The 12,457-nt window shown below is 39.5% G+C and overlaps 1 protein-coding gene across 1 annotated transcript in view; it reads right to left on the reverse strand.

Moving 5' to 3' along the window:
- DTNBP1 (dystrobrevin binding protein 1) overlaps nt 1-12,457 on the reverse strand; it is a 117,687-nt gene that overhangs the window by 100,090 nt on the left and 5,140 nt on the right. Inside the window, exons 2-3 of the mRNA NM_001098600.1 lie at nt 6,796-6,849; nt 5,486-5,536 (exon numbers count right to left, since the gene is read on the reverse strand). Coding sequence (NP_001092070.1) covers nt 5,486-5,536; nt 6,796-6,849 — 105 coding nt within the window. The remainder of the gene's footprint in view (nt 1-5,485; nt 5,537-6,795; nt 6,850-12,457) is intronic.

A 12,457-nucleotide genomic window follows, 5' to 3' on the forward strand; every position in this document is an offset into this window, starting at 1 on the left:
GGTCTCAATCAGTGGGTTAAGGATCCAGCGTTGCTGTGAGCTGTGGTGTAGGTTGCAGATGCAACTCGGATCCTACGTTGCTGTGGCTTTGGTGTAGGCGGGCAGCTGCAGCCAATTCAATCCCTAGCCTAGGAACTTCCATACACCTCAGATGCAGGAAAAGGACGGGACTGGATGGAAAGGAAACAAAAAGCCATAAAAGAGAAAGCAAAGTGTATGCATAGATGATTGTGTCATAACACATGTAGGTAAGGAGAAGGCACGTACCTTCTGCTGCACACACGGCTGCTGCTCACTCATTAGATGCCACACTACTAGGTGTAGAACCACATGTAACAACATATGTAAATCACACACTAATCTTTATATCAGCTTTATTGAGTTTTAACTGACCCATGATAAAATTCATGCTTTGGGGATTTTCCACAAAAGCAAAGGTAATGAGGAGAGAGGATTAAGATGGCAGAATAGAAGGACTGGAGCTCAACTTCTCTCCTAAAAACCACAAAATTCACAACTAAAGGCTGAGCAATCTCCACCCAAATGGACTGGAAACCTTAAAAAAGATACCCTACTCCAGAAGAAAAAGAGGAGGCCACATCAAGAGGTAGGAGGGGCGATTTCACAATATAAACAACCCCATACCTCCCGGGTGAGAAGCTCCACAGACTGAAAACTAACTGGTTCACAGAGACTCACCTATAGGAGTGAGAGTTCTGAGCCCCACATCAAACCCTCACCTGTGGGGATTTGGCACTGGGAGAAAGAGCCCCTGGAGCATCTGGCATTGAAGGCCAGTGGGGCTTGTGCACAGGAGCTCCACAGGACTGGGGAAAACAGAGACCCATTCTTAAAAGGCACACATGGACTTTCACGTGCACTGGATCCCAGGGCAGAGCAAGGTCTTCACAGGAATCTGGGTCAAACCTGACTGCAGTTCTTGGAGGACATCCTGGGAAAACAGGGGTGAATGTGGCTTGTTGTGAGGGAAGGACATTGAAAGCAAAGCTCTCGGGAATATTCAGCAGCATGCCTTTCTCTGGAAGTGGCCATTTTGGGAAAATCTGGCCCCACCCATCAGTCAGGTCTGAGAAGCCCCAGAGCAAACAACAATCCAGGTGGGATCACAGCCCTGTCCTTCAGTAAACAGGCTACCTAAAGACCCCTCAGGCACAAAGCCCCACCCACCAGAGGGATAGGAATCAGCTCCACCTACCAGGGGGCAGGCATCAGCCCCTCCCATCAGGAAGCCTACAACAAGCCCCCATGCTGACTTCAGCCACATGGGGGACAGACACTAGAAGTAAGAGAGGCTACAACTCTATCATCTGTAAAAAGGTCACCACACCTAAAACCTATAAAAATGAAAAGACAGAGAACTAAAACTCAGATGAGGGAGAAAGGAAATCCCCAGAAAATCAGTTAAGTGATGAGGAGATTCTCAGCATCCAGGAAAAAGACTTTAGACTGCTGATGCTAAAGATGATGCAAGACATTGGAAATAAACTGGAGGCAAAGATGGATAACTTACAGGAAACACTGACCAAAGAGATACAAGATATAAAACTTAAATAAGAAGAGATGCAAAATACAATAACTGAAATAAAAAATTCACTAGAAGCAGCTAACAGCAGAATACAGGAGGCAGAAGAATGAGTAAGTGAGGTGGAGGACAGATTAGTGGAAATTACAGATGTGGAACAGAAAAGAGAAAAAAGATTGAAAACAAATGAAGAGAGTCTCAAAGAACTCTGGGACAACGTGAAACGCACCACATCCATATTATACGGGTGCCAGAAGGAGAAGAGAGAGAGAAGGGGACAGAAAAAATATTCCAAGAGATAATAGCCGAAAACTTCCCTAACATGGGAAAGGAACCACTCAGTCAAATCCAGGAAGCATGATGAGTACCATATAAAATAAACCCAAGGAGGAATACACCAAGACACATATTAATCAAACTGACCAAAATTAAAGACAAGAGAAAATCTTGAAAGCAGCTAGGGAAAAGAAACAAGTAACATACAAGGGAACCCCAATAAGGTTATGGCCGATTTTTCAGCAGAAACTCTGCAGGCCAGAAGGATGTGGCATGATATACTTAACGTGATGAAAGGAAAAAACCTCCAACCAAGATTACTTTACCCAGCAAGGCTCTCATTCAGATTTGAAGGAGAAATCAAAACCTTCACAGATAAGCAAAAGTTGAGAGAATTCAGCAACACTAAACCAGCCTTACAACAAATACTAAAGGAACTTCTCTAGGCAGAAAAGAAAACACAGCAACAGGAAACAGAAATTCCACAAATGACAAGGCTCACCAGTAAAGGTATATATTCAATAAAGATACGAAATCATCCATGCACAATTATACCACCAAAATCAGAAATCATGAGAAGAGGTGGGTACAAATGCAGGACACTGGAGATGAACTTGCAATTAAGAGAACAACAACTTAAAATAATCTCATATATAGACTCTTATATCAAAACTTCAGAATAACTGCAAACCAAAAATCTACAATTGATACACAAAACAAGGAATCTCTGGAGAAGAAATACATCTCATAGTAAATAAGTGCGTAATCCACCATGAAGAGGGTCATTCGACATCATTCTTGGAATGCTGAAGTCTTCTTAGATCTGATTCTGATTTCCTCTCCATCAAAGAATTTATGATAATTATAATTAAATAATGCAACTGTACAATTAAATAATACAGTTCTACAATTGCATTATTAATAACCACTTCTCTCCATGGTAAAATGTAAGGTCTACAATGTCTTGTTTATCACATCACCTAGAATGGTGTAATGCCTATATTGAAGAATCAATAAGATGTAACAAATTGTGAGGATATATTTATATAGTTACACAGTTTTTTAACCAATTTATGCATTTTATATTTATTTTCAGAGGGTGTATTATTTTTGTTATTCTTACCAGTTATTCTTTTTATTATGCTATATAAAATACTTAATGATAAAAAAATAATACTAAAGTTCATGCTTTGAAAGTGCACAATTCACAGTACATCCAAAGAGCTGGGGCAACCATCACCACTGTCTGAGTCCAAAACATTTTCATCACCCTGTAAAGAAACCCCTACCCATTAGCAGTCATTACTCACTCTCTCCTCCAAACCTTGGCAAATGTTATCTTTCTGTCTCTAGGGACTCCCCTATTCTAGCATCTCATATAAATAGAATCATACAATATGTGCCTTTTTTGTTAATCCCTTTCACTTAGCACCATGTTTTTAAGTTTTATCCATGGTAGCAGGTGTCAGGCATTCCTTTTGGTGGCCGAACAATATTCTGCTGTATGGAGGTACCAAAATTTGTTATGCATTCATGAGCTGAGGAATATCTGTGCTGTTTCTGCTTTTTGGCTATTATGAATATTACTTATAAATGGTATTGCTATGCACATTTGGGTGTAATTTTTTATGTGGGCATGGAGTTTTTAATTCCCTTGGTGTGAAACTGCTGTGTCACGTGGCGAGTCTACATTTAACTTTTTGAGAAATTACCAAACTGTTTTCCACAGCAGCTGTGCCATTTTATATTCCTACCAATGAAGCATGAGGGTTCTAATTTCTCCACATCCCTGCCAGCACTTGCTCTTGTTTGTCTTTTTGATTACAGCCATGCTAGTGGGGATGAAGCGGTATCTCATTACAGCTCTGATTTGTATTTTCCCAATGTTGAGCATCTTTTCATGTGCTTATTGGCCATTTGTCTAAAGTTTTTATGGAAATGTCTATTTGAATCCTTTGCCTAATTTTTAAAAAAAAATTTATTACAGCTGATTTACAATGTTCTGTCAAAATCTGCTATACAGCCAAGTGATCCAGTCACACATGAATATACATTCTTCTTCTCACATTATCCTCCATCATGGTCCATCACAAGTGACTATACAGCACGATCTCATTGCTGATCCATTCCAAATGCCTTTGCCTAGTTTTTCAATGGATTATTTGTATTTTTACTATTGAGTTATAAAAGTTCTTTATATATTTTACATACAAGTCTTTCATTGGATGTATAATTTGAAAATACTTTCTCCCATTTTGTGGATTGTTTTACTTTCATTTTATTTATTTATTTATTTTTGGTTTCTAGGGCTGCATCTGAGGCAGATGGAGGTTCCCAGGCTAGAGATCTTAATTGGAGCTGTAGCCACTGGCTGCCACAGCCATAGCAACTCGGGATCCAAGCCATGTCTGTGACCTACATCACAGCTCACGGCAACACCAGATCCTTAACCCACTGAGTGAGGCCGGGGATCAAACCTGCAACCTCATGGTTCCTAGTCGGGTTCATTTCCACCACACCACAGTGGGAATTCGCATTTCACTTTCTTGATGGTGTTCTTTGAAGCGCAAAAGTTTTTAATTTTGATAAAGTCCATTTTCTGTTGTTGTCTTCTCAGGGTCACGTTCGTGGCATATGGAATTTTCCAGGCTAGGAGTCAAATCAGAGCTGTAGCTGCTAGCCTGTACCACAGCTCACGGCAACACTGGATCCTTAACCCACTGAGTGAGGCCAGGATCGAACCCGTGTCCTCATGAACACCAGCTGAGTTCGTTACCGCTGAGCCATGATGGCAACTCCGATAAAGTCCAATTTATCTTTCCCTTTGTTACTTATGTTTTTCATGTCATGTCTAAGAACATCATGTAAAATACTATTGACATGCAGATTAAAATAATATTAATCTGCTTGTCAATAGAAAAGAATTAGAGGAGTTCCTGTTGAGGCTCAGTGGAAATAAATCTGACTACCATCCATGAGGTCGCAGGTTCGATACCTGGCCTCGCTCAGTGGGTTAAGGATCTGGCACTGCAGTGAGCTGTGGTGTAGGTCGTAGATTTGGCTCGGATCCTGTGGCTGCGCTGTAGACCGGCAGCTACAGCTCCAATTCCACCCCTAGCCTGGGAGCTTTCATATGCTGTGGGTGCAGCCCTAAAAAAAAAAAAAGGAAGAAGAAGAAAAGAATTGGAGAAGAAATGGTTTAAAATTAAGAATCAAAGTAATAAAATTACTGAGGACTAAAATTCAGGATCAATTTCCTTGCAACCAAGAAACCATAAACATATGCACATGATAAAGTATCGATTAGTAAACACAAAAGTGATCAATGCGCTCAGAGTCCGAATGGCCTTTGCATTAATCAGTCAAATGTAAAAGCCCCTCAGGTAAACAAATAAGTAATTTCCTACTTCCACGTTAAAATAAAATTTAGTTGTTTTAAGGTTTCTACGTATAAAATTATAAAATACTTTTAGATAATAAAATAGAAGCATGGGCACACAATGCAGAAAGACAAACTTTGGATGACAATAACAGCATAAAGTAGGGGGCCGGAGATAAATAGCAATGCTTTTATATACTATTGAATATAAATTGTTATTAATTTAAAAAAAAAAATCCAAAAAACAGTCAGAAGCATAAGTCTTTTATTTAAATGGAAACACTTACCTGCTAAGTAATTCTAGTCCAGCAGAGTACTTTGGCAAATATGGAACAGTTCTGCAAAAGAAACCGATTATTAAAACTGTTGCTGATTTGGGCCAACTTAAGGTTATATACAATAATTTTGATGCTATCAATCATACGTGAAATATTTAAAAATCATTAATGATAATTTACCTAAACTTTTATAAAAATGTATTGTTTTATTTCAAAGTGAATATAGCAATACACTATCAATCATCACTTTACCCTACAGATTTTTAGCACACAATAAGAACTTTAATATAATGCTAGATAACAAGAAATTTTTACAAAGCCCCGATCTCTAGGTTTAACATGAAATTTGGTGTATGCTTTACTTTATTAAAAAAAATTTTTTAAAAAATTACACAAATAATGCCAGTTTTTGTTTTGTTTGTTTGTTTTGTCTTTTCTAGGGCTGCCCCCACAGCACATGGAGGTTCTCAGGCTAGGGGTCTAATCAGAGCTGTAGCTGCCAAGCCTACGCCAGAGCCACAGCAACGGGGGATCCGAGCTGCGTCTGCAACCTACACCACAGCTCACGGCAACGCCAGATCCTTAACCCACTGAGCGAGGTGAGGGATCGAACCCGCAACCTCATGGTTCTTAGTCAGATTCATTAACCACTGAGCCACAATGGGAACTCCAATACCAGTGTTTTTATATAAAACAGTTAACACAGCTAAAGAGGCTCAACTTGCCAAGTACTATTATTAACTTGCTTCTCAATAAGAGAACTTTTACTTTGGTCTTAATGTACAAATAAAAATGATTGTAATCAAATAACCATTGATTGTCACAGAATAAAACAATTACATGTCAGGGTATTCCCGCTGTGGCTCAGCAGTAACAAACCTGAGTAGTATCCAAGAGGAGGCAGGTTCAATCCCTGGCCCTGCTCAGTGGGTCAAGGATCTGGCATTGCCAATGAGCTGTGATGTAGGTTTCAGACACGGCTCGGATCTGGTGTGGCTGTGGGTGTGGTCGGCAGCTACAGCTCCCATTGGACCCCTAGCCTGGGAATTTCCATATGCCCCAGATGTGGCTCTAAAAAGCAAAAAAAAAAAAGGAAAAAAAAAAAGAGAGAGATAAAACAAAATTTCACCAATTCTTCAAACATTTAACAATTTTATCAGAAAAATTTTCAGTGTTAACAAAATTTAGAAAGAATCAATAAATTGTTTAGTCAGAGGCATTCAGCAGAAGTAAAACCCATTAAAGTAATTATTCTATTATGATTACAACCAAAAGTTGTATGAAATTTAAGTCAATAATTAAAATCAGTACAAGCTTACCTTGGTTTGTTTTTCACTTTAACTTCTCTTGACTTGTCACTTAAAGTCTTCAGCCTGTAATTCAACAAGTATAAAACATCACATTTCTACAGCTTGAGAGATTGCTTTTCAACTGAAAATTTCACAGCTGTTAAAATGTGTGGTTGGAAAAGCTATTTTTTTTTTTTTTAGCAAGAATTAGCACCTCTACAAACAACAGATATTTGTTCACTGTACATCAGACACCACAAATGGAAAGTTTGTAACAAATGTGTTCATATTTTTCCTTCCTCAAACCCCTTTTCTAGAAACATTTCCTAAGTATGACTGGACTAGAGAAACCTCATTATTCTGGCATCATCAGAAAAAAAAGTGGTCCCAATAAGTGAACTTGATCGGTAGCAAAGCTACCCAAGCAGGACATTTTCCAGTAGAGCCAATGCCAGGCACTAGCTCTTAGGTACCAACATGTTGAAGAATTTCAGCTGTTGATAAAAGACTTTCTAAAACACATTACAAGCCACTTGCATTAAAGAGAACTTGCTATGTTCTATTGCACATTTTCTGATAACTTGGGGTAATTATTTGAATACTGATAGCATTTCATGGCAAAACTGAACTTCCTTAGATGTTTCTGAGCTAGAAACACCTTCTCACTTACTGACTTGAAACCAATCTAAAGTGGTTTTTTGAGTGTGTTTGGAATCTGGTGTCTATTTTTTTTTCAAAATTTAAATATCCCACCTGCACTGTTGGTCACCTGGTATCAGGTACCACTTACTGCTTCTACTACTTAAATGTAACATCCTACCCCCTTCTATTTTCTTTTTTTTAATTGTTGGGCTGGAAAACAGATAAATGAGCTAAAAATGCATATATAAAATCAAATAGGCTCTTCTCTATATAAAATAGGAAGTTCATCAACTTCGGAAAATGTTTTTGTTACTTCACCAGCCCATTTTTATCTTTTTCCTGTGGACTCCTATACTCTGCCAAAGAATGAGTGCTAAATTACGAGGTAAGTTCATATAAAATGAGAACTCTGGACATAGCCTTAATTTGATTACTTCCACAAATATTCATTTTTTTGTTTGTTTGTTTTTTTTGTTTTTTTTTTTTTGCCTTTTCTAGGGCCGTACCCGTGGCACATGGAGGTTCCTAGGCTAGGGGTCCAATCGGAGCTGCAGCTGCTGGCCTACGCCAGAGCCACAGCAACTCGAGATCTGAGCCGCGTCTGCAACCTACACCACAGCTCACGGCAACACCGGATCCTTAACCCACTGAGCAAGGCCAGGGATCCAACCCACAACCTCATGGTTCCTAGTCGGATTCGTTAACCACTGCACCACAACGGGAACTCCAACACAAATATTCATTTCTAAGTGGAGTCTGAAGCACAGCACCACAGGTAGCTCTACAAAGCGTGTAAAACTAGTCACAGGTGCTTCTCCCTCAAGACACTTTACTGCCATCAGCCAGAAACCATCCCAGCACACAGGCTGACTCCTGTTTGTCAGGGCTCTGCAAGCTGTGACATGATTTCAATGTTTTTAAACGTCAATAATGCCTGGCTCAAATAATGCCTGGACTTCTACTATCAAATGTCATTTAAAAAAAAAAAAAAAAGGCTGTAATGTCAATTACTCCAAGATTTTTGATATTACTCTTTCTTTTTCAAAAACTAAAACACTGAGATCAATTTTTCTACAATGTTGAAAAGATGTAGCCTATCTCTTTAATGCAGAACTCATGTGTGTATAGCTCTCCAGATGAGTTGAAGTTTGGAAGTCTAACCTGTCCTGTCCCAGAAAAACAGTAATAAATTTTCAAGCTTAGCTTGGAAACTAGTAAATCTGGTTTAAACTAAGATTAACCAACAGCCAGGGAAAGATCTTTTGACAGCTATTCAACCATTTCCATTCCAAAACCTGAGAAAGGCAAGAAGCTGTGACATCCAGGTAGAATTATGCTAGGAGAGTCACACACAGCAATGCATTATACTCAAAATGATTCTAGTATTATTTTTAGTGAGTTGGGACAATTTTTCGTGACTTTGGGTGGGTATTACAAGGACACTGAAAAGGAACTACTAAGGTCCCCTTTGAACCATTCATCAGATGATCTAGCAAATTTATTTCAAATATTTCTGAAATAAATGTTTAACTTCTCAATTCTAATACATAAAATATGGGGTTTTCCTCCACGCTTCCCAAAAAGAAAGAAAAAAATTATTTTTGAATAAAGGAGAAAGAAGGAAGGTTAAAAGGAGCTGAAAATAAAACTGCTGGAAGGGCAGCAAGAGTTTCCCCATGTGGCTGCTTCACAACCATCTGCTCTACAAATCAGTCTTTAACCAAATGCAATGCGTGGAACTTATTTGATCTGGATCTGAATAAATCAACTGTCAAAAGACATTTCTAAGAACCAGGAAATTTGATTATGGACTGGATAATTGATAATATCAAGGAATTAGTGTTAATTTTGCTAGGTATGAGTTTGGCATTGCATTTACGCAATTTTTTTTTGAGACAAAAACTGGCATATGAGAGAGATAATAGATAAGTCCGAGATTACTTTAAAATAAGGGAGAGACAAAGCAAAAGGTAGCAATAGTTGACAAGTGTTTAATCTGAATAATGGATATATGGAGTTCACTGTGTTATTCTATTTTTTAATATGTTTAAATCTTTGTAAAAATTTTAATTAAAAAGATCTTTTAGATATTCATCTTTTCTTTTCACACTTTCTCCATAGAAATCACCAATATGCCAAAATTCATAATAGAAACTGCTGGAGAGGAGTTCCCACTGTGGTTCAGTGAGTTAAGGACCTGAGAGTCTCTGTGAGGATGAGGGTTAGATCCCTGGCCTCCCTCAGTGAGCTAAAGATCCGGCATTGCCACCAGCTGCAGCGTAGGTTGCAGATGGGATCAGATCTGGAATTGCTTTGGCTGTGGCACAGGCCAGCAGCTGCAGCTCCAGTTCAACCCCTAGCCTGGGAACGTCCATGTGCCCCAGGTGCAATGGTAAAAAGAAAAAGAGAGAAAACTGTTAGGTAAAACAAAGTAGCTAGAAGGAAGTTGGAAACAGTGAAGAACGTTCAGAAGAGAAAAGGATAAAATAATAGCCACTGTTACCCTTTCAGTTAAAAAAATTACATAAGGTCAGATATATTTAACAAGAAACACAAGAAAGCAAAAAAGTCCTTTCTGAAATACATCCTCAAAACCCAGAATTCAACTGAAAGTAGCTTACCACTTTTATTTCAGGATAACTAAATTTTTCACAGTGATTCTGTGCTGGAAACAAGCCACCAAGAAAGTCTATTTAATGTCCCACAATGTCACAATAGAGTGAGAAGGACATACAGATCCGAGTGTAATACTCCAGCTTCCTAAACCATATAGTATTATACTGACCATAATGATATGCCACAAGAATTAAACTGCACGTATGACTTTGGCAGCATTCTGTAAACTATAGAGCTAATTCAAATGAAAATTATAATAATTATCATCATAAAGGAAGGAAAGAAGTGGGGTTCCCATTGTGTTGCAGCAGAAACAAACCCAACTGGTAACCATGAGGACGCAGGTTCAATCCTTGGCCTTGTTCAGTGGGTTCAAGGATCTGGCACTGTCGTGAGCTGTGCTAGAGGTCGCAGATGCAGCTTGGATCCCGAGTTGCTGTGGCTGTGGTGTAGAATGGCAGCTGTGGCTCTGATTCAATCCCTAGCCTGGGAACTTCCATATGCCGCAAGCGTGGCCCAAAAAAGAAAAAGAAAGTTAAGAGGCTATGAAGATTACAGAACCAAGGTAAAACAGAGGTTCCCCAATGCGCCAGTTCCCAGAAAAGTTTCCTTATCTTCCTAACACTGTACAGCCACAGGGACACAAGTGCTGTGGTGTGAGTACACCGACATACAGACTTCTAAGTGAGCCACCTGACAACTACTTTCTACTTAACGTAACTGATGCACACTTCTGAGTTCAAGCACTTGCCTTCAAACTCGTAACACTACAATATTTTTAGATGGTTCCAACACTTAATTTGACCCCAGTTATTAATTTTTTCAGCCTTTGTAGAAAATACAAAGATGGAGGCATCTTGCTAAGACACAGCGATAACTAGCAAAACTGCTTAGACAAAAAGTTTAAAAAGCAGAGACCCAGCATGAGAGGTGGAGCACTGCGCTGACTGGTGAGCAGGAAATCTGCTTTCTCTGCCGGACCCTGGGCACGGCTGACCCTTGATGGTTCTATTCAACTGCACTTCAATTTCCTACTCATCTGACCCCACCAGCTATTAGGAAAGGGGAGGGTGCCTGCTCTAATACACCACAAAATGTATGAATTAGCATATTTTATTCTTTAAGGTTCAGTTCCTTTAACCATTTTCATTATGCTGACTTTAAATTGTTTATGAAAACAGATCCAATTATACTTTCTCACTAATGTTTATCATTTTTTCTTTCTTTCTTAAAGCCAAGATCAGGAAACATGCAATTATTAACGACACCTAAAAACCTGACTCCTAAGCTCTGAAGGCTTTTACATAAAAGCCGCAGAGACTCAGCAATGGGAGAGGAATGCACACCATCTCTAACCTAACCGCCCCCACGTACACAGCTTCCATCCCCACCTCTCTCCTGAGTGTTTCGTAAATTTCCAAGGACTTCTTGGACCTCATAACACACCTACAGTCAACTGTTCCTTCTCTCTCAAACCTACTCGTAACTTTCTTCTGTTGGTAAATGACATCATCTAAGGTACTCCAAAATTGGCCATGTGCAACTCCACTTGGACCAGCTTGAGATGCAGACAAAATGCAAGGCTGGTGCTTGAAAGCAGCTTTTCAAGAAGATACAGTGTATCTGAACATGTGAAATATACACAACAGAGATGTTTGCTTTCTTTATGCCTTTCATGGTGAGAGTGATTAACTTTGACCTCTTGGACAGAAAACTGATCAGCAGATTCCTAAGGATTGGGAAGGAGTTGGTGGCATAAATTTGGAGGGGCGTGTGCGTGGAGAACTGTTCTACGTTTTGATTAAGGTTGGTTACCGCATGTCAAATTTCAGAGTGAGTTTTACTGAATGTAAATTCTGCTTCAATAAACATGACTTTTAAAACTTACCAAAAAAAAGATATTCTAAAACTAACACTCAATGACTCCAGCTTTGTCACTTCCTACATCTCAATTTTCATAAAACTGACCAGTGCTGTCACGACAATTCCCTCCTCCAAATTTCCATCAGCCCCACCCTGTCATCATCTCTCACCTTGGCCCCTAATCACAGCCCCCTAAATAGTCTCCCGGACCCCGTCTCTAGTCTTCCCATCACAGTGCCTACAAATTATTCTTCCAGAAATAAAGGGAGGCTCATGCTGCTCCCCTCCACAAAAACCTCCAGAAGATTCAGTCTACCTAAAAATCGGCCAGGACCACCCCCTATAAAATAGCCATCCCCCCCACCCCGAACCCCTTAGCCTGACAGTGCTATGATCATCTAGATATTCTGCCTCCTGCCAGTAGAATGAGCACAAGGACACTATTCCCCGCCTGAGGAGTACGCTCTCTGCCATGACCCTTGCTCCTAGGATAGTGTCTGTCAACAAAAGCTCAATAAAGATTTTTTATGAGAGTTCCTGTCGTGGCTCAATGGTTAACGAATCCGACTAG

This window comes from Sus scrofa, chromosome 7 (assembly GCF_000003025.6).
Source record: "Sus scrofa isolate TJ Tabasco breed Duroc chromosome 7, Sscrofa11.1, whole genome shotgun sequence".
Classification (NCBI taxonomy): Eukaryota; Metazoa; Chordata; class Mammalia; order Artiodactyla; family Suidae; genus Sus; species Sus scrofa.